This window comes from Thermobia domestica, chromosome 3 (genome assembly GCF_964235325.1).
Source record: "Thermobia domestica chromosome 3, izTheDome1.hap1.1, whole genome shotgun sequence".
In the NCBI taxonomy this organism is placed as follows: domain Eukaryota; kingdom Metazoa; phylum Arthropoda; class Insecta; order Zygentoma; family Lepismatidae; genus Thermobia; species Thermobia domestica.
Window position 1 is genome coordinate 306,444,523 of NC_137456.1, and position 24,519 is coordinate 306,469,041.

The following is a 24,519-nucleotide window of genomic DNA, read 5'->3' on the forward strand; positions in this document are numbered from 1 at the left end:
CGATTTATAATTGAGTGCCTTGCCTCACTCGAAATATATCGCTGCCGTATAGGAATGGGATCTCATGGCGTTATAATGGCTACAAGGTGTTAGTGTGGTAAGCTCATTGGTTCACTCCACGTACCGTGAGTCTATAGCAGTAACCTACAACCACAAAACCGCGTGAAAATCTCCCCACGCATTCACGTATCCAGCTTGAATGATTTCTTAAATTACAGGGATAATCGAAGATGGTTCTCTTGCTATCACATTCCAACAGATACACTCACGCCTCGTCCGCTTTCACTACAAACTTCCACCTGTTTCCTGTAGAATAGCGGTCGCACATCTTTCGACTGTTCGTCTTGTTTTCCATGATATGTGAGGGACGGAACAGCTATAATGAACTCGGGGAGTCCTATGCTAATTCATCAGTTATAAATCTTGTGCAAGTGTGCAATTTACGATCGCAGCGGAACGTTGCACTGCTTTTACTATTGTATTTTGAGACGTCGCACCAAGGAATGCTCTTTTTGTACCGCATCGGTGGTAGGCCCGGGCCTCTGATATACGATGTCTCAACAGCAGCAGGAGTGCCCGTTTGTGATTGTGATTCAACACTGCGTTGATCCTCTTCTTTGACACATAGAAAACCTTTTATTATATACTGTTTACTTATCTTTCTATAACTACACCTAATATCGGAAAGGGCACAGGTGCAGCCCTCCCAAAGCCTACAATTTTCCCAGCAATATGACTACTCACATTGAAAGATCAGTCCTCCCTGCAGATTAACCAGTGTCGTAACTTAGATTTTTTCTGAAGGGGGGTGGGGTGGAGCGAGCATTAATATTTGGGTCCTCTAGAAAAAGTTGTTGTCAGCTCTCCCGCAAAATTCGAAAATAGGCCCCTTCTTTCCATCTTTCTCTTACTCTTTGTGGGCCCTCCCGCACGCTCCTGGGCCCGTTCTATACATGATTAATTAAGGGGACAATATTGACAAATCTGAAAGCCACATGAATAAATATTATTTCTAGGGCCCCTAATATAGACATTTTTTTACTGAAATGGACCACGACTCATTTTTGTTTTATTTACCTTTTGTGTGCTGTCTTGTTTATGTGATGTAGTAAAACTGTTTGATGCTTCATTTATAATTTCATGTTCTTATTGTATATGGAGAAAGAAAATTCTATGTTAAAGTGGCCCCTCCCTCGAACGGCCTCCTGTCCCCCTACAAGTTACAGCCCTGAGATTAACTCATAACACTTTCGAACTAGCCGCAATAACTTCTTGCGAGTGTTCACGAGTGCAACCTACGATCGAATTCGTTACCATAAACCTGAAACAAACTTCTGTAGATTGTTATTTACTTTTTAAATATATACTTTTGTGCTTTCGAGAGCTTCTGATAAAATCCTTCCAAATAATTGATCAACACAGGTTAAATCTTCTTTATTTCGCTACGAACGTTCCCAGACTTAACAAATGTTGACTGGTTATTTTTGGAGTTCGCACCCCGTTCGAGGCTACAATAGACGAGGATCTACAGCTTAACGTAAGATCCGAATCACATAGCTTCCACCGGGAATCGAACCCGTGCACCTTGTACCGAAGGCGTGTATGTTATTGAACCAAACTTTCAAAATAACAGCAATTAACAACATGGAAATGTCGCTTCTCGGAGCAAATACAAACAACGGACAACTACCAAAATTAGCCACTTAAGCGGACAGCTTTTGTCCTAATGTTTTCAGTGTGTTTATACATAAAAGAAGTATATCTGACTCTAAGGTTAGGGATCTTGAACTAATTTCTTCTGGACACAGAAAGCAATCAAAGAACGAAAAAATAAACAATTATTTCAATATTTTAAAATTTCAACCCTCCCCTCTCAAGCCACCGCTGGTCACTGAAATTTAGAAGGTGGACTGTATATCACAAGAAAATAATCCGAGTATAACCTTAGGCCACATTGCCACGTTAAATGAATCTTGTAGCTGTCATAAAAAGAACCTTGCAACCCGATCTTTCTATTTACTATGTACATATTACAACTTCTTGAAAGCAAGAAAGGTATTTCCACCTATGCAGCACTGCACTCTAGTGGACAAACAGTATACCTCCTCATTAAAAACGTGTATTTTGAAGCACTCCCCCTCCCTGTCCAAAAGAATCCGTTGTTTCGGAAGCGGCGAAACTGGTTTTTCCTTTATGTCAGCGGGAGGGCGATAGCAGATAGCAAGCAAGACGTCCCAGAAAGTAGCACACTGTTCGACTCCTTGCAAGATGGAAAAAATGTTTTATGACCCTTTCAAGACTATGTGTACACGGTGAAATATGGTAGGGTTTCAAGATTTTTTTTTTTTAATGACAGTTACAAGTTCTAACGTGGCATCCCCCTTTTACAAAAGGATGTAATATGTTGGTCTGTCCACCAAAAGGCTCAGAAAATTGTTCTAGAAATAAATAATAAGAATAATAGTAATGGGAAGACATAGCAATTCGCTGGTTGGTAGTTCATCAAAACCGAATACGAATTTATATGACCGCTTGCAGGCTCCGAGGAAAACCTTGAATAAGCGGTCTGTTGCCACAATAAAGAGGAAGGGTTATTTTCCTTTTGTTGTGAATAGAATGAGGATGAGGGTGAAAGAGCAGAGCTTGTGTCCCTGGTTGGTGAGTGACAATGATGGATTATGGTAGCACTTCACTTGACTGATGCCACAAGTGTCAACACAAACCCTTAACCTACTCGTTGTTGTCTTCTCAAGTATGCCATGCTACATTTCTTTTATCGATTTTTATACTTTTGAAAAAGTCACATGTGTAAGAGAATGTTTAGAACGGGAAGGGGGCCAAACAATGTCTTATTCTCATGGTTCAAACTAGGCCTGTAGGCAGCGCAAAAATGTAGGGGGGGGCTCGGCTGAGGTTAGGGGGGCCGATGCAAACATATTATAGTTCATTTGTCAGTCTATAGTGAAAATTTTAGGGGGGCAGCCAAAATTTAGCCCCCCATAGCCCCCCTGGATACGGGCCTGGTTCAAACTAAATTCGGGGGGAACGGTGGCTCAGTGAAAGAGCGCTTACGTCTGGTACGTGGGATACCTGTTTCGATCCCCAACTAAGTAAGTTTGTGGTGGACAACATCGTGGTCGTGGGTTTTCTTCGGGGTACTTCCATTTCCTCCCACTTTCTCATTCCACCAATTCTTCCATCATCACTCACTTCCTTTAATCATCGTCTCCCTTAGCCCAAAGAGCATAATCGTGGGACGTTAAACTGAAAGCGTTAAATAAATAACGTTCATTTCATTCTTTCAAACTGAATCCGCCGTTATAATTTTCTGGTTTTGGTTTCCCCTATTCCTCTCTGTGACTTAAAAAAAAAATGTAACTGAGAGTGCAAAAGCCCGGGAGAAATTCTCCCTTACTTACTACTGGAATATGGGAAATAACATGGGACTACTGTCAGAAATAAAATCAAATGTAATGAAATGAAATCTTCCAGTTTAACGCCCCACGCTTATGCCCTTTATACTAAGAGAGACGGATGATGAAAGCAAGCGAATAAATGACGGAATAATTGGTGGAATGAAAATGTGGGAAGAAACGCGAGTACCCCGAGAAAACTCACGGACACGGTGTTGTCCACCACAAACTTACTTGGCCGGGGATCGAACCTAGGACCCCGTGCACCAGAGGTAAGTGCTGTACCACTGTGCCTTCCGACTGTTGTCAGAAGTTTCCAAATTAATTACAGTAGTTCATGTATAATTAACATATATTACATACTAGCGTCAATCACCCGATTTGCTCGGTTAAAATAAGAAAAATTATAGTGCTGCCAAAATGTCTTGAGCCGTGGCAAAAATGTGAACTAAAGCTCACACCCTCAACACACCCACGCGTTCAGCCAATACGAGTTCAGCTACTGTTAAACGAGAGAGCCTTGCAGCCGTCTGCGCCAAAGGCAGTGAAATTCTTTCAGCCGATAGCAGCGCTTGGAACCGAGGACTACGTGTCAAGTCAATGTGGTATATTTATAGTAATATATTCAGTTAGTCAGTCAGTTTATATTATTACTGTAGCGTTCTCTGATATCGGTCATTTTCGATCATTTGTGTATATATATATATATATATATATATATATATATATATATATATATATATATATATATATATATATATATATATATATATACGAGGCCTGTCTAAAAAGTATCCGACCTTAATTTTTTCCACGCAAAGAAGTGATTCTCAAGCGGCGCCACCGTGCACGGTGGAAGGAGGAACCTTAATGCGCATGCTTGAATTTTTTCACCGCGTTCGCGTGTGCCAGTCGTGAGCTGGTGGTCACAAAGTGAGGTGCTGTTGGTAGTGTTCGTCGGATTTAGTGTTTCTCGCAAGATGATTGAACGAATTGAGCAAAGATACTGCATCAAATTCTGTCAAAGGCTGGGTGATTCTCAAAGCCAAACAATTCGTAAGATTCAGCAGGTGTTTGGAAAAGATGCGATGGGTGTAACACAAATTAAACAATGGTTCAACCGATTCAAAGATGGCCTCACATCAGTCGGGAGTGAGCAGCGTAGCGGCAGGCCCCAAACTGCTCGGAATGCAGCTGTTGTTGAGCGGGTGCGAAATTTGGTGATGGCAGCTCGCCGTTTGACAGTGCGGAAGATTGCAGAAGATGTTGGAGTGAGTAAAGATTCTGCACATGCAATTTTGCGTGACGATTTGAACATGAAACGAGTGGCTGCTAAATTTGTACCCAAGTTGTTGTCTCAGGAACAAAAAGACACCCGTTTTGACGTTGCACAGGACCTTCTGGACACCACCAACACTGATCCTGGGTATCTGAATTCCGTGATAACTGGAGATGAGTCATGGGTGTACGGGTACGACCCAGAAACAAAACAACAATCGTCTCAATGGAAGCATCCCGATTCTCCAAGGCCGAAGAAAGCGCGGCAGGTGCGAAGCAAAATCAAGGTGCTGCTGACTGTTTTCTTCGATGCCCGTGGAATTGTGCATCACGAGTACGCACCGGAAGGACAAACAGTGACAAAGGAGTACTATCAAGATGTTCTCAGGCGACTCCGTGACGCAGTCCGGCGCAAAAGACCAGACATGTGGACAGCGAAGAACTGGCACGTCCATCATGACAACGCCCCAGCACATTCATCCCAATTGATCCACACGTTCTTAGCCAAACATGGAATTACAACCGTTCGCCAACCTCCCTACTCTCCAGACCTGGCTCCTTGTGACTTCTGGTTGTTTCCAAAATTGAAGACGCCTCTGAAGGGATCCCGTTTTGAGAGTAGAGAAGACATAATGCGGAACACGACGACGGAGCTGAACAACATTCCAAAAGAAGACTTCCAGCGGTGTTTCCAGCAGTGGAAGGATCGGTGGGCTAAGTGTGTGGAAGCACAAGGGGCCTACTTTGAAGGGGATTAGGGTCCCAAATCTGTCAGGTATTCGCAACTATTTTTCTGGCCAAAGGTCGGATACTTTTTAGACAGCCCTCGTATATATATATATATATATATATATATATATATATATATATATATATATACAGTAAAACCTGTCTTCAACGGACCCTTTATTAAACGAAAAACTGTCTTAAACGGAAATATTTAATGGTCCCATGAATTTTGGAGAACAAAACGTGTAAAACTCCCTTCATTAAGCGGAAACTCTGTTACGCGGACAACGGAAAGAAAAATAAACATTTAACGGAAAATTCTGAGTTCCGGACTACAGCGTTTAGAAGATGTTTAGACATTCTGTGAGACATATACATTACACTGTCTGCGATAAAATGTTCGTTCTTTTGTTAAATATTTCTGGACAGTGTTGACCTTCCCCAACCACTACTCATATTCACCCCCACAAATTGTCATTAATCCCCTCAACTTAATCAAGAATCATACGGAATGTGGGAAAGAAGAAATCGAGATAGAAGAAGAAGAGGAATACGATACCGAGTTCCAAGAAGTGTGTAGAATAAATACATATCAAGATTCTCTCAGAAGTTCAAAGGAACTGCAAAAATTTGCCTTACGAAAAAATGATTCTGATTCACTTAGTATAATTTCTCAGGCTAAAGTGTATGCGGAAAGTCAAGCAGCAATGTACACAGAAAACCCTGCTTGGCTATTAGAAAAATAAAGAAAACGTGTGCATAGCATATTTTGTATCCATTTTAAATTTTTTGTGTATTTATTCGTAGAAGAAAGAAGTACTGTAATCGAACAATGTACGTACAGCAATATATTTTCTCAGTATGCTCCTTTATAAGCATGTATTTAAAAAAAAAAAAGAAAAGAAACGAAAGGTCTACCTCCACTAAGCGGAAACCTGACTTTAACGGAAATTTTTGCAAGTCCCGCTTGATTCCGCTAAAGACAGGTTTCACTGTATATATATATACACACCTCCTTCCCCAAGTTGCGAGGCTGAGTTTGGATTTAAACTGCAACGGAAGGGTCACTGTTCATTTCAGTGACGACCCCTAAAACTATGGATTCGACACTAATATCGGTGATTTTCGATCATTTTATATATTTTATCCCCTTCCCTCCCCTAGGTTGCACCATCAAAGCAAATAGATAAAAACCATCTCTGGTCTGAACCTCATGTTTCTGGAAAATTTGATCGAGATCGGTTGGGTGGTTTAAGAGTCATTAAGTTACAAGCATAGTCACATTCATTTTTATTTATTCTATCAAACCCGGACGTCCTTGTCTGAATTATTGAATATGGTACAAAATTAAAAATATTTATGGCTGTCATGTATGTTGAAAATTTGATCGAGATCGGTCGGGTGGTTCAAGAGATTAAGGGTCACAAACATAGTCGGGTCATCAATTTGGATCTGAAGTTTTTTTGTTCACAGACACCTCTATTAATATATAGATATGTAGATAGATGAAAACCTCTTCATATTTTCTGTACTACGCACCACCCTCCATAACATATGTTAGTGGAATTTCTAAAACAACATAGTTTAATAATTATTGATGTTCAATATGTGAACTATGTGAAAAGCATTCCAGTGCGATACGTTTTTTTTTTTTTCATTTTCTTCTTTTTACATTAAATACCTCTCCCCTTTCCCACTTCGTCTGTATTGATTTAGCACCCCGATGTGATCTCAAGTATTTTTGGGCTATGAACGCAATAAAAAAAATTACTATGCAGAGAAATGAAAATAAATATTATATAGGGTGTCTGCAAAGTTATTGTGCACTATGAATGAATGTTTCTATGTAAGTAACATATGGCCTGTAAATCAAATTGAATATACAGGGTGGACCACTCTTCTTGAAAGGTACTTAAAACTTTTAAACCAATAGTTGAAAAATGTTGAAATTTTGCACCATTCAACTTTAGCAAGAGAAAACTATTTGACATATGCTTCAATATCACCAGATTAACAGTGTTGTCAACAAAATATAAAGTTGTAGTTTTTCAAGAGGTACTACGTCAGGTTACTACAAATTTTAAATCTACATATTAAATGGAAAAATACGATACAACACTTACTACTCAGTGTTGCAGAACTAAGGACTACACTAACATGTAGAAGTATATGCAGACATGTTTGTAAGTAAGAAAAGGTGTATTACTCCCAAAACACAAAATCTTTCCGAATACCCTGTAAATTTTTTATTCTTTCATTTTTATAGGACACTAAATTATTGGTAACTGACTTACTTGATTTTATTATATTCGCGCTTTGAACGAAGTCCCGAGCAGACTGACTAGTTACCAGATCCTCCTATTTGAAAATCCCATAAACTTAAGCCATCCTTTATACAAAACACACTTCTCAACCGAATTACAATGAATTGTCGACAAATGTTCTCTCACTTTACTGTTGTTAAATTACAACCCTTAAACAACATGAATAATTATTAGTTTAAAACAAGTAATGAATATTCTGGTTGTGACTTAATTATTATTTTCTTTAAAATTATTTTTAGATTATTTTTCCGTAATACTGAACTTAACTAGTTCTGTTATCTTTCCTGTAACCTATCATTTGTAAACTTACTTGGGGGAGCGCGGTGGCTCTGTGGTAGAGCGTCCACCTCTGATGCATGGGGTCCCGGGTTCAAACCCTGCTCCTGCCAAGTGAACTTTGTGGTGGGCATACACCGTGTGCGTGGGTTTTCTCGGGGTACTCCCGTTTTCTCCCACTTTCTTCATTCCACCATTTCACTCATCTTTCATCATCACCGTCTCCTTTAGCCTAATGAACATAATTGTGGGATGTAAAACTTAAAGATGTCATTTTTTTGTAAACTTACTTCGTTTCTTTGTTTACTACCTATGTTTCTTTCTCAGACCAAGGGGATCCCCAACTTTTTCCACTGGCGTACCAACAACGGATATGTTCCACCAACAGCGACTCGTGTGTACCAGGGGTTAAGAAACCTTGTCATATTGAATACAATACCCCATGCGAAACACTTTATAAGCCTCTTTCTTTATTCTTTATTCGAAGACCCACAAAATATATTTTTGTTCTGTTCATAAAAGACTAGCAGAATACCCGTTCTCCGCACGGGAAGAATACGTTTCATTTTGGACATAAAGGGCTAAATTTGGACTTAAACTGCATCAAAAGTGTCACTGTTCATCTCAGTGACCCGGAAAACTGTGAATTTGGCATTAAAATCATCTCCCCTCCCCAAGTTGTGGAACTGCGGTCGGATTTCAACGGCATCGGAAGTGTCACTGTTCATCTCAGCGATCCCGAAAATTATGGATTCGACACTAATATCGGTCACTTTCAATCATTTTTTAAAAATATCTCTGCTTTCCCCCTCCCCAAAGTTGCACAGTCAAAGTGAAATGATAGAAACTATTCCAGGTCCGAACCTCATCTATGTTGAAAATTTGATCAAGATCGGTTGGTTGATTCAAGAATTATTAACTAACAAACATAGTCACTTAGCGGTAAACACGTGAAATTCGTGTTTCAGATAAGATCTTAGCCACCGTAAATGCGTTCAATACTTTCCAACCAAGGATCAATTCCTGGCTACGTGCGCCAAAGGTGTGTGCGATAGCTACTAGACCAGGAAGTTATATTATTATTATTATTATTATTATTATTATTATTATTATTATTATTAGTAGTAGTAGTAGTAGTAGTAGTAGTAGTAGTAGTAGTAGTAGTAGTAGTAGTAGTAGTAGTAGTTGTTGTTGTAGTAGTAGCAGTAGTAGTAGTAATAGGAATAGTAATAGTAGTAGTAGTAGTAATAGGAATAGTAATATTAGTAGTAGTAGTAGTAGTAGTAGTAGTAGTAGTATAGTAGTAGTAGTAGTATTCCTTCAGCGTTCATCATAATTTCCTAATGTTCTTAAAAGTATCATTACTGTTAAATAGTGACTACTGTGACCAGACCTATGATTAATTTTTAGGTGTGATACTTCGTATCTCTCACTGACTGCTGTACATTGTGATAAAATTAAATCTCTTGACATATGTAACGTTGTGACTCTTGCTTTACCTGTAGAGTCCTTTAGTGCTGTAATCGATGAACATGGTTGGTTTTCTTCCATTTATTCAAACATCAAAGGCGATCCTGAGTAACATGCAGTTACGGAGTGTTACCGGTAGTACTGACTCATACCAAATCAATATGCTTCACGAGAAACTTCGTCAAATAACGAAATCTATTATTCTGTTGATGTCGCATATAGATGTGTTACTCACCGTTTTTATACAGTGTCAAGCACGCACCTAGAAATTTTTGTTGGGAAGGGTTTAAGGTTTAGGGTGGGGGTGGGGGTCCAACACTACAAGCCACTACGTCTATATACTAGTATTGAATGAGTATTATTCTGCACCCGAAAAGATGATAAGTTATTGTAAAATACTTCCACCTATATTTCAGAATAAAATGATAGAACTAGATTGTTTAAGGGAAAGAGTAACCTACAGATGAAAGAGTATAAGATCAAATTTTCATGCTACAAAATCATCATAAAATATAGTTTTATTCAGAAAGTGCACAAATCTATGGTTAGTAAGTAATTTTTTTTCTGGGGGATCCGGACCCAATGGACCGCCCCGTGGGTGCGCTCCTTTCAGTACCTATCGATAGGTATCAACGCAATAACGGGAATTGTTTATATATATGGTTTCAGTGTCCGTCGGTATGTATCAAAGCAATAATGGAAATTGTTTATATATATGGATTCAGTGTCCGTCGGTAGGCATCAGAGCAATAACGGAAATCGTTTATATATATATATGGATTCAGTGTCTATCGATAGGTATTAGAGCAATAACGAAAATTGTTTTTTTTTTTATATGGATTCAGTGCCAACCGATAGGTATTAGAGCAATAACGGAAATTGTTTTTTTTATATGGATTCAGTGTGTATCGATAGGTATTTGAGCAATAACGGAAATTGTTTTTTGATATGGATTCAGTGTCTATCGATAGGTATCAGAGCAATAACAGAAATTGTTTTTTGATATGGATTCAGTGTCTATCGATAGGTATTTGAGCAATAATGGAAATTGTTTTTTTTATATGGATTCAGTGTCTATCGATAGGTATCAGAGCAATAACGGAAATTGTTTTTTGATATGGATTCAGTGTCTATCGATAGGTATTTGAGCAATAATGGAAATTGTTTTTTGATATGGATTCAGTGTCTATCGATAGGTATCAGAGTAATAACAGAAATTGTTTTTTGATATGGATTCAGTGTCTATCGATAGGTATCAGAGCAATAACGGAAATTGGTTTTATGATATGGATTCAATGTCTATCTAGATATCAGAGCAATAATGGGAATTGGTTCTTTCATATGGATTCAGTGTCTATTGGTAGGTATGACAACAATAACAGGAATTTGTTTTTTGATACGGATTTAGTGTCTATGTTCTCTCTTAGCACTTTATTCAAATCGGAAGTGATGAAAAATCAACCATTTCCGGTTTCAACGTTGATCACTATGGATCAAAAATATTAATAAATAGTAAGAAGCGGTTTCTGAAATAGATTCACCGTCGAAAAGGTACGTTCTATATTCACTCTTATCCACTTACTAAAACCGTAAGTTGAAAAAATCTACAATTTCCGATTTCAATTCTGATTTCCTTAGAGCAAAGACGGTAAAAGATAGCTATAAATTGCTTCTCATATGGATCTGGCGTCTCTAGGACAGTTTCCATCTCTGATCTTAACCCTCTCTTGCAACCTGGTGTAACAGATATACCGCTTCCGGTTTCCATATTGAAAGTCCACACAATATTGACGTCTGCCGACGTTGCACAATATGAAAAGAAGCTCACTTGTTAAGAGTTTGGTTTACCAAAGCCCCTTTACTTATTTACCCCGTATGTCCGTCCATATTATTTCATATATTTACCCTGTCTGTCCATGTGTTCGTCCACACTCCTTTATATATTTACCCTGTCTGTTCATGTGTTCGTTCAAACTCCTTTATATATTTACCCTCTGTCTGTACGTCCGTCTAAACTCCTTTATATAATTACCCTGTCTGCCCATGTGTTCGTCCAAACTCCTTTTTATATTTACCCTGTCTGTCTGTATGTCCGTCTAAACTCCTTTATATATTTACCCTGTCTGTCTGTACGTCCGTCTAAACTCCTTTATATATTTACCCTCTGTCTGTACGTCCGTCTAAACTCCTTTATATAATTACCCTGTCTGCCCATGTGTTCGTCCAAACTCCTTTTTATATTTACCCTGTCTGTCTGTATGTCCGTCTAAACTCCTTTATATATTTACCCTGTCTGTCTGTACGTCCGTCTAAACTCCTTTATATATTTACCCTCTGTCTGTACGTCCGTCTAAACTCCTTTATATAATTACCCTGTCTGCCCATGTGTTCGTCCAAACTCCTTTTTATATTTACCCTGTCTGTCTGTATGTCCGTCTAAACTCCTTTATATATTTACCCTGTCTGTCTGTACGTCCGTCTAAACTCCTTTATATATTTACCCTCTGTCTGTACGTCCGTCCAAACTCCTTTATAATTTACCCCATCTGTTGTATGTACCCGTCCGTACAAAAAGTCTCAAAAACTAGTTGATGGATCACCATCAGTATTAGTTGGGATATAGAAAACCAAAAGCTGGTGAAAATTCGTTAATGAATGTCACCCATCTACCGGAAGTGGTATAAATGAACTATTTCCGGTTTTAACGTTAATCTCTATAGAGCACAAACGGTAATAAATAGCATGAAGTAGTTTCCTTAAATCGATTAAACGTCAGAAGAATGCATTTCATCTTCACCCTTAACTCTCTTCTATAACCGGAAGTGACAGAAATCCACTAGAACTTCCGGTTTGGATATTGATCTACACGCCGTAGCAAGAAGTATTTTTGGGGTGGATTGATTTAGTATTCTAATAATAGGTACAATCTTCTGTTTTAACCCGCTATTCAAACCGGAAGTGACAGAAAGCAACCACTTCCGGTTTTAAAAGTTGCTTGCTCTAGAGTAAAACAGTAATAAATAGCGAGAAGCGGTTTTCTGCGATCAATTTAAGTATCCCAAGAATATATTCCATCTGCACTCTAAATCTCCGGAAGTGGTTGAAATCTACCACTTCCGGTTTAAATATTGAGAAAATAGCGTACCGCGGAAACCAAACTCCTTAACGTGGTGTGAAAGTAACAGTTCGAATTTTCTTCTTGTGTCGATTTCATAGGATTCTGCGAACTATCATTGGCAAACCTTTTCACAGGCAGACAAGTAGTCCTTTCTGCTCTAACCTATGTAAACACGTGGTCTGTAAATATCTACATAATTATTGCAGTCATAAGTATATTGTATAGTCTGTATGCAAGTCAAACAGAAAATATTTAAACTATCTGTTCATGCTCTGGTTCGAAGCTATACACTAACGCTTTCATGGATGAGTTCTTCACAAACATCTGTTTAAATATGAAGTGCTGGGTGGAGAAAGAGCTTGGCCAACCAGCGACTATGGGCTAAAGCAAACAAAAAGGGGAGAGAGATCCTATGTTTACCAGAGGTCGGACCCCTCGATAAAGTCATAACTTACTCTATACAGAAAGTTCTTCATCCACCAAATTACATTCTCCTTTCTTTTCGCTTTCAAAATTCACGTGACCTGTAGCAAGAAACCCGTTACTATTAAGTACACAGTGAAAAATTGACTATAAAGACATGTTACTTTTTAATGTATGTTTTTAACTCTCACCAAAGAAGGAGTTACTGGTCAAAACTAGATCAGAAAAAAAACTTTGGTAACGACAATAAAGAGGATCTGCGAATCTTACAATTTTATGAATGAATTTATCCTGCTGATGCAGTCAGTCTCATACCCAAGTACATGAAGTCTTAATCTCGTCAATATTTTTTAGGTTTAACCAAAAATGTCTTTAAACTTCACGAAAACATAAAAAATTACCTTTTGACCTAAAAAATTAATAGGGTTACATATTTCCATGTCAGTGACAAATATAGCCTCATGAATTCCAGTATTCTCGTGAGTAGAGACTAGATGTTAGGCAAAATGTCTATTCTTTAATATTAAAGATATGATCAAAAATAACTTTTTAAAGTTTATATGGAGATTATAGTTTCAATTTACGCCAATTTTATTTTGCCTATTTCGCCCCTTCCTGACTAAATAATTGCTTTAATGCCTAATATTGCCTGTTCTATGCATTTTCTTCAAAATACAACTTTATTGAGTAACATATATAATTTAGCATTTTAAGAAAGTATTCTGCCTCCTCTGGAAAATGTAAGAGCTGTTTGTAGTGATAAGATTCCGTAAAATTCTGGACTGCTATGTGCATTGATAACGTGCTGTAAAACTTTGTGGACTGCTGTGTGTACTAATGAAGTATTAACTGTTCTGTATAGTAATACTATACATAGTATCACTCTTATGTGTAGTGATAAAGTGCTGTATAGAATGTGTTTAACAAAATATACATGGAATACATGTCAAGCTTCGTTTATGTATACAATAAAAGAAGATAGAAGATATTAACAAACAGGTATATTTCTATATTCTTTGAACATCATCTATGACTTGTATTTATTTTTTAATTGTATTGAGTATTTATCTTCGTTATTTCGAGTTAAATTTTAGTGCCTATTTTACTGCCTATTTTGTAAATTTTAAGTGCCTAATTGCCTGCCTATTTTCCAGGTTTTTAACGCCTAAACATCCGGTCTCTACTTGTGAATACACGGTTAGCTTCCGCGCCTTCCCGGCAGGAGATCTGTTTAATTTTCGGTGGAAGTTCATGTGTAGTGTTACTCACGAAACGAGAAATATTTTCTCATCTCGTCTCGTAAATTTTGTACAAGCTTCCCCTCGTCTCGTCTCGATTCTCGAAAAGTTTTTTCTCGTTACATCTCGTTTTGTAAATTAATATACAAAATTTCTGTCTGACTTTTTTTTTTATTAATTTCATCTAGAACTTATGTGAATACTGCCTCGACACCAAAACTCTACGACGGGTGTTATGTATCAACATTTCAATCATATTTATTATTGGAGCATATTGTGTAATGACTCATGTACGTTTTATATGTTCATCAATGCTCTTCATTGTGTTCGTACAATCACTTCATCAATTTATAGTTGTTTATACTATGAACCATATAATACTGAAACACTATTTGAGATCTAAGAATTGGATTATTTAGTGTTCCTCACGAGCAATGTTTCTTCCAGACATGTTTTTAGGGGAGCATGCCGCCCGGAGCTCTGAGAGTGCCCCCCCCCCTTCTCCGAGAAGATCAAAATATAATATAATAATAAATGGAATAGTACAGTGTAAAAATAATATTGGCCTTCCGAATGTTAAGTGTGCCACCCCCCGCCCCCGGAAAATTTTTTTTCTGAAAGAAACACTGCTCATCGTGATATTTCACGTCTCGTCTCGAAAACAAGACGACAGTTGCCATGTTTCTCGGCCCGACCTGAATTTTTTAAAATGTACTTCTCGTCTTCATTGTGACTGTCTTCACGACGAGTTTCCTGTCACATAAGCAACACGATTCATGTAGGTGTGGGAGACCCGGGTTCGATTCCCGGCGGAAGCTCATGTGGTTCGGATTTCACGTTAATCAATGGGTCTTATATAGCCTCGCTGCTGAACGGGACGTTAAACTAAAAATCAACTCTACTATTCATGCACTGCGGATCCCATCTTAAGCTGTTGGTCTACGTGTTATGTAGCTGAATGGTGTGTTAAATTCCAAACCCATAAACCCAGGAGTTCTCATGGAACGTGGAACTAATAAAACAACAAGAAATTAATACAGTAAAACCTGCCTTCAACGGACCCTTTATTAAACGGAAAACTGTCTTAAACGGAAATATTTCACGGTCTCATGAATTTTGGAGTGCAAAACGTGTAAAATTCCCTTCATTAAGCGGAAACTGTGTTATGCGGACAACAGAAAGCAAAATAAACCTTTAACGGAAAATATTTCCAGTTCCAGACTACAGCGTTTAGAAAATATTTTGACATTCTGTGAGAGAGTAAATAGATACATTACATGTCTGCGATAAATTGTTCGTTCTTTTGTTAAATTTTTCTGGGCATTGTTGACCTTCCCCAAGCACTACTCACATTCACCCCCACAATTTGTCCGTAGTCCCCTCAGCTTAATCAAGAATGAAACGGAAAGTCGGAAGGAGAAGACGACGTGGAAGAAGAGGAGGAATACGGTACCGAGTTCGAAAAAGAGTGTAGAATAAAGACGTGTCAGAACTTTAAAGGAACTGCAACAATTTGCCTTACGGAAAAATGACTCTGATTTACTCAGTGTAGTTTCTCAGGCTAAAGTGTGTACGGAAAGTAGAACAGCTAAGCAGCAATGTATACAGAAAATTCTGCTTGACTACTGCAAAAATAAAGAAAGCATGTGCATAGCATATTTTGTATTAATTTTAAACTTTTTGTGTATTAATTCGTAGAAAAAAGAAGCATTGTAATTGAAAAAGGTACGTACAACGTACGTACAATATTTTCTCAGTATGTCCGTTATAAGCATGTATTAAAAAAAAGACAGCATGTACCTCCATTAAGCGGAAACCTGACTTTAACGGAAATTTCTGCGAGTCCCGCTCGATTCCGCTAAAGACAGGTTTCACTGTAGTTAGCCTTACATTATCTGGGAAACTGATAGCACTCTAGAATTCGATTGAATGACTGCTTGGAGTTTAAAGAACTTTTCGGCACCGAGGCTACATGATTCGGGACCTATCTCTTACAGTGGAATTCGAAACATTGGCCAGGTCTATTTCCGATGTAACTATCCTGACCAAGATTCGAAATCAGGACGACGCACAGAGAAAACACGTCCCTTGGCCACTTGGCTACGAAAATCTTTAAGTTTAACGCTCCACGACTATGTCCCTTAGGCTAAGGGAGACGGATGATTAAAGCAAGAGAATGAATGACGGAAGAATTGGTGGAATGATAATGAGGGAGGAAACGGAAATACCTCGAGAAAACCCAACACAATGTTGTCCACCACAAACTTACTTGGTCGGGGACCGAACCAGGGACCCCATACACCAGCAGTAAGCGCTCTATTACCGAGCCACCGTGCCCCCCCCACCAGGGGCGGATCCAGGGGGTGGCAATCGCCCCCCAGAAGAGGAAACTTTCTTGTTTTATATATATAAATAAAATCCATTCCAGAGTTTGGAGCCCTTAAAAGTAGCATTATGACAACCCACCGCCCCCCCCAGAAGTCGGTCCTGGATCCGCCCCTGCCCCCACACACTGGTTACGAAGGGACATTCTTAAGATTCGAGAGGGAGAAGAGAACCAGAAATTTGCCAAACTTTAAAAGGGAATATTACCAATTTACTAATAGGTTTTCATGTAAATGAAGAAGTTACATGTCATCATAAATGAAGAAGTTATAACGTGATTGTGTGTTTCATATTTATATTATAATATAGCCTTGCTCAATGTGTTGTGTTTAGTTTGACAATATAGAAACAAGACCTGATAGAATAGTTATATCATTAATTCTAGAAAACGAATGAAAAGCTGATTGCCTACCTGTCATAACTTGACAGTCTTAACCAAAATAGTCGAAATTTTGAGGTTTTGAATAAATCTACAGTTAAATATTACAATATTACCAACTAGTAATAAAAAGTCACAAACCAGTCAAGGATTTTAACTTCCGTTAGGGAAGATTCTTAATGCCTATTCCTCCCTTCCCCTGCCAACATCACTGAAACGCTCAATACACGGGAAGAATAGCTTTCCATAAAAGAGCAGGGGTTGTGATGGTTCGACTCACATCTGGTGTGAGGAGGACCTGATTCGATCCACCTGGTGAACACAGTGGCGTACACAGAATTTCATCACAGGGGTGTAAGCTCCAAAGTTTATATCATTTCAGGATTTTGAATACATGTTTTAATATGGTAACTGTGTATTTTTCACAATATCTTCTTGAAGAGGGGGGCGAGTAAAAAGACAGAAAACGCCCTTTGCGTCAGCCACTGGGTGGACAACATCCATGAATTTTCTCTGGAATTTTCCATTTCATCTATTTTACAATCATAATTCACTAGCAATTATTCTCCTTACTCCCTTACGTTACAGGTTATAACCGTTGGTTATTAAATTAAATGATTCATCATAACTTTTTCGCAACAGCCTTTTACGCGCCAGATTCGATCTCCTGTACCTTCAGAAATGTTATCATGTTTATTTACGTTAGGCACATATATTTTTACTACTTAGGAAAATTTAGTTACTAAACGGCTTGAAATACTCTGTATGTACTTCAGAATCAAGATCTGAAACGATCATTCTGATGAAACTGTTCCGATTTGCACCTAACCTTTTTAATCAGATGATTACGAAAGTGATATATATATATATATATATATATATATATATATATATATATATATATATATATATATATATATATATATATATATATATATATATATATATATATATATATATATATATATATTATATATTTGTCAATTTATGTAGAACAGCTCTAATTTCTCAGTATTTTATCACATTCGTTTGGAAATACAACAAATTTACAGAGATGTATGGAGCTGCCTCTAACATGAGATTTGGAGACTTCTAAAAATAGAACACATCACTTGGACGACTTCAGGAAGATGACGACAGAACATAGCGTATATTATACGAGCCCATTTGTACTTAAATTTCTAGTTAATAGTACAGACAAAACGTATATGAGATTTGTAAATAATTTGTAATAAATAATAATAATAAAATACATTGTATATTAAATCATCAAACGCTGTCATCCAGACGGAAATATAGATTCAAACTTTTCTTTTAATAAATTGTAGGGCCTATGTATGTCTTTTATACTTTTATTACTTACTCGATATGTGACTCGATATGTCATAATTTTCTCATTAAAGGTTCTCAGCGTTTGGGTTTTGATAACTCAAATATCGTGAATACATCTGAACATCGATGTGAGACTTATATCTTATTATGATTGACATAAGGATATTAACAATCAAATATTCAAGTTGTATAACTATTTCCAGTTCATATTTACTCCCTGTTTCTTTTTCAAAACATCTGTCAAGATGACAAGATGCGGAGAAGATGCTCTGGTCCCAACGTTCAAACAGACGATAACAATCAAACCTCGCACTGCTCGCAGCCGTTCAAAACATTAACATTTTTGAAAAAATAAACTGGGAAAACAAACGAATTCTGACAGTACTTACCCAAAATATGAGATTAACAATCACGACAATGTATTTGAGGACCGCATAACATCCTTGAAGAGCCATTTTGTTGCACCAAGAACTTTAAAAATTATCGAGTTTTCACTATAATTTCGCACACGCCTCTCCTGGAAGAACACGGCCCGAGATGAACTGATTTGAGTATGAAGCGAATGGAACACCACGCTGCCAGCAGATGTCACTGAAGTACACGCTCAGTTGTATCTGCAAGTAGTTCCATCGATCGACACTAGAGTGCAGCAACGTACTGACTTTGAGAAACGAAGGCCTTTTTCTTTAAAACCTTTCCATATTTTGTATCGCTCCGTCTCTTTATACACACCGTCGACTAATTTCAGCAGCTACTTTGTTATCATTCTAATCAACAAATCAATACTGCTAACAAGTTCAATTATTTTGAGTTTAACTTCTGACAATCATGTACCGAAGCTAAGGGAGATGGTAATGATGCGATAAATAATGAATGAAGAAAGTGTGAGGACAAGAGGAAAAAACCGAAAAAAAAAAAAAACACGCACACAGTATGTGTCCACCATAAAGTCTGTTGAATCTGTTGAATCGATCCAGGAACCCCACGCGCCAGAGGTGAGCACTTTACCACTATTGTCACTTCTATATATCAAGTAAAACTTTCAAATCAGTAAACTAAATTCCAACCGAACACAAAAGTACGCAGGAGCGATGAAACAGAGAAATTCATCTTGTTCAAGGGCGGAAGTTGTGATAATGTTATATTTTTATTGGATCAAAAACTCCAATATATTTCAATCAAAAATTTTCTTGTACCCTTTATATCTGGAGAACTACATATAGCGTAGCCAATCCCAAACTATCACTTAACTTATTATGTTCTTATTCCGTAGAAAATACCAAAACACTATTTAGGGGCCGTTCAAAAAATTGGTGGCCCCTGATCCAAAAATTAATCATTGGCCAATATCGCAATCTTTGATTTATTTTTTAGATCATTTCTAAAATTCGTTATAATATGTCCATTATCTCTAAAGTTTTCATATATGATATATCTAATAACACGTTCAAAGAAGGTGTAATATTTGAAGTGTCGTATACAGGTCTGTAACCATTGGGAAGGTTTGGCTAGAGTTGTAGAAAAAGTTTTTTTTTCTGCTGAAGTTTTTTGAATAAAAAAGAACGTGATATTTTTGCATGTTTTTCCAAAAGTACAATTCCTTTGATTATTTTAAAATAACATTTAGCTTAAACACTATTTGAAGATTGTTTGGACGACTACTTCCTAAGTATATAATCCACAGAACAGTCAAACCTATGTTAATCACATCGGTTCTATTGAAAAATGACTGACATAAACAGATTACCAACTTACAGAAAGTAAATGTAATGTGAAGCAAATGTATATTATAGTCTATAATGTAACAGCTTCTAGTGAAATAACTAATTACCTACATATATAGGTCTATATAGCGTGTTCTAAAAATGGCGCCCACAGACAACAGAGAGCTATTCTTCAAATCAACATAAAACCACTGGTGCAAATCCCAGGGGTATGAGGAGGACATGTCCCCTCCAATCTTGGGACTGGGGGGACTGTTCCCCTAATAATCCAATTTGAAATGTGTTTTTGGAAAGAAATGTGATGATTTGTGTCCGATTGCCACAAAGGAAACTGAGAGGAAATTTATGTCCCCCCACAATAAGCCTCAAATCTGCTCGCCTCCCAATGTTGAGGACAACTATGATTCCCTAATCCTCCACAGCACTTTTTTTCAATTTCATAAATATTTTGAACATCGCTATATATATATACAGGGGTAATGTAAATACATGGCCAAAAGTGACGAGGTGATTGCGGACATCCAAATAAGTAAAAATGTTCCTGTAAGCATGAGTTCGATGTCTCTTCCTTTCCGAGATACAAGCTGTTGAAATGACATGCTCCTCCATTGGCTCACTATGGGAAAGGAAATGGAAATGTTCAATATTACAGAAATAATACAATCAAGTTGAATTATGCCTGTATAAATGCATTTACACTAACATAGAGAATGAAACTAATCAACATTTGAGGTTATTGGGTTGTCAGTGTTGCCAACCTGGTACAAAGTGTTATGTTTTCAAACAACACTAGATACCCACACGTTAGCGTATGATTGCTGACATCAAAACTTTCCTAAACATAGGACAGATTCTATTTCGTTTTCGAAAGACAAGATATCCAAGTATTAAGTCGATTAACGCCGCACAATAGGAAACAACGGTACTCGGTTGGCAACACTGACAACCCAACCACCTCAAATGTTGATTAGTTTCATTCTTTATATTAGTGTAAATGTATTTGCACAGATATAGTTCTACTTCATTGTATTATTCCTGTAATATTAAAAATTTCCATTCCCTTTCCCATAGTGAGCCATCGGAAGGTCTTGACATTTGAACACCCTGTATCTCGGAAACGAAGAAGCATAAAACCCATGTTTATAGGTACATTTTTACTTATTTGGATGTCCGCAATCACCTCATCACTTTTGCCTATGCATTTATAAATGAAATGAAATTTTTGAGTTTTATGTTCCACGGTTATGCCGGTTAGGCTAAAGGAGACGGTGATAATGAGTAATGAATGAAATGGTGGAATGAAGAACTGGGAGGAAAGGGGAGAACCCCGAGAAAACCCACGCATACGTTGTTTGTCCACCATAAAGTTCACTTGGCGGAGGCTGGCATCCGGGACTCCAAGCACCAGAGATGAACGCTCTATCACTGAGCCACCGCGGTCCCTCTATGCATTTATGTTATATAGATACAGGGGCGGATCCAGAATATGATCAAGGGAGGGGCTAAACCATATTTTGCCAGTGACATATTTTATCCAGTGTAAATCAGGATTGAAGCCCATTTTATCCAGTGTATACCTGAGCGTCAACGGGGAGGGGAGTATAGCCCCTATAGCCCCCCTTGGATCCGCCACTATGTACAATGTATATGTATGTATACACCGCCACTATGTATATATACAATGATTATGGGAACGGTCTTACGCGTCTCCCCAATGTTGAAGACAGATTTGTGCCGCTTCATAAAACGAAAGTACTAATCGTATAACCTTCGGGTACCTCCTTCAGCCACTATGGGGAATCAAAATTTCACTATGTTTCAACGTCACAGATTTATTTAGAACCAATAGCATTACTCTACGAATCTATTAAGCAGTTACATCGATTGTTACACTAATAAGTGGTGCCCATGTCAACATCTATCAACTTTAACTGTCATCTAGAAAGAATGGATGTAACTATTTGATTGTTTGGTAGCATATTTCTTTAGCTGAGACGTTGCCACATAATGCAATTTGCTTTTCCAGACGAGTTGAGTTGAGTTGATTTTAGTTTAGCGTCCCGTTCAGCAGTGAGGCTATATGAGACGTGGACCTACTGATTAACGTGGAATCCGAACCACATGAGCTCCCACCGGGAATCGAACCCGGGTCTCCCACGCCGCTTTTCCAGACGAGAATGCAAATATATACAATTATAAATATTTTTTGTTTTATTTTGACTTATAGAATAGTGTTCTGTAGTCCGTCTTTTTAGAACACCCGATTATATATATATATATATATATATATATATATATATATATATATATATATATATATATATATATATATATATATATATATATATATATATATATATATATATATATATATATATATATATATATTATCAACGGCATATTTAAAATACTTGAACTGGGATGGTTGATAGGGGATATTGTAGCCTAATGTCTTAGATGCTATATGCTAAATTTCAGAACCATAGCTGCTATATTAATATTCTTTTTTGTCGTTTCAGATGTGAGAGGTGGCACCTAGCTTGAAAAATGGAGAAAACCGAACAACGAGCTGTCATCAAGTACCTCCAGAAAAAGGGGTTAAGCCCAAAGGAGATTCATGAGGACATGATCAGTGTGGTGGGTGATGGGCATCCTTCCTACCAGTGGTAAACAACTGGTGCTGCGACTTGCGTTGCAGCAGGGAAAGCTGTCAACAGGCTCCTGCTGCTGGTCCTCCAACAACAGCATGCACCACCCCAGAAAACATTGATGCTGTGCATGATACAATTATAGCAGACAGACGAATTACGGTGCAACAGTTAGCAGACATCATACACATCTCTGTAGCCTCAGTGTAAACCATTGGGCATGAACACTTGGGATTCAGAAAGGTGTCAGCGCAATGGGTACCAAAAATTTTATCTCGTGAAAATCAGAAAGATAGAGTTCGATGTTCAAGGGCTGGTTTGGAGGTTATGGGCAGTGATGAAAATTTTCCCGAAAATTTTCCGATTCATAAAAACATGCTCCACTTATTCCTACATCGTTGTTTAGTCGTGATGTGAGGTGGAAAATTTTCTTCTATATTTTTCCGGAAAATTTTCCGTTCTAAACAAATTGTTAAAAAGTTAAAGATCGTTTAAAGAATCTGAAAATTTTCATGGCTCAATTTTCAGTACTATGTAGGAGCAAGTGAAACAATTTTTCATGAATCGAAATATTTTCTGTCTTCCATGAAAAAACTGAAAAACTTTTTGAGTCGAAAAACTTTCATTTTGAAGCCAAAAGTGAATCAACTTTTTGTGAATCGGAAAGTTTTATTGCTCTGTAGAAACAAGTGAAAGGAATTTCCGTGGATCGGAAAAACTCATAAGCCGGGCAGTTTTGGATATTATGTATAGTGATGTTACAGTAAGTGAAAAATTTTCCACTATATTTAACTGCACGTCTCCTTTAGCCTAACTGGCATAACAGTGGGACGTAAAACTCAAAGGTTTCATTTTTTTCCTTACGTAAATGAGAACAATTACATAGTATACATAATATTATTTTTCATAATATCGTCTCTTAATTTTCATATACTTTTTATTAAATTAGGAGCTTTTTAATGGTTATACTTGAACGAGGGGATTTGTTTCATAACTACAGAATGAGAATATGAATACACTATTTCGAAGTTTTACTGTTAAAATTTATAGGTTCACAAAGAAAGAGTAACATCTAAGGAACTTAATTATTAGTGCTACATGATAGAAATAGTCCAATCAGTATCCCTATAACTGAAGCAATACGGTAGAACTACCACAATTACAGTGTCATTATTGTGTAATCTACCATACAGGAAACCATTTTACACAATGTGAACTCTCTTCCAAAGTAGTTTTAGAACACATTATTGTAAATAGCGCTCTCCTCAGTACCTTCGGTGTCCTAACGCTCTTCCCAGTTAGCTGCAATGAAATTCTTAAGTTACTTCGCAACAGTGTCATCAGCACTCTAACCACCAGTGTTACTCTCCTTGCGGTGGATTAATAAATATTTCCTCGCGCAAGCATGTCTAATGAAATAGAACATCGCCAATAGGTAGTGGTTTTATGCTGTTACGAGTTTATTGTAGATATAACACAATATGTATATAGTTATTGGCTATACGCTAAACTCTCGTTAATCTGAGCGAGCGTGAGAGATCCAAAATGACAAATATTTTCAGGTACTGCAAAGCTGAAGCTGTTGGCATACATAAAATAAACCGTTAAGTCATTTTATTGTTGCCCGATATTGCCAATCTGTACGATATGTTTATCTTTAATATAACTGAAAACGTATTCAGCTAAAAAAAAAAAAAAAAAAAAAAAAATACAGATTAGTTTATTGTTTCCAGCACGCGAAATTCTACCTTCTTTTGTTATCAATGTTCCATGTTCCACCAC

At 37.4% G+C, this 24,519-nt stretch overlaps 1 protein-coding gene across 1 annotated transcript in view; it reads right to left on the reverse strand.

The window, feature by feature from the left end:
• Tsp96F (Tetraspanin 96F) overlaps positions 1 to 18,926 on the reverse strand; it is a 240,856-nt gene extending 221,930 nt beyond the window's left edge. Inside the window, exon 1 of the mRNA XM_081752548.1 lies at positions 18,755 to 18,926. Coding sequence (XP_081608674.1) covers positions 18,755 to 18,820 — 66 coding nt within the window. The 5' untranslated portion in view covers positions 18,821 to 18,926. The remainder of the gene's footprint in view (positions 1 to 18,754) is intronic.
• Positions 18,927 to 24,519: the final 5,593 nt, after the last annotated feature.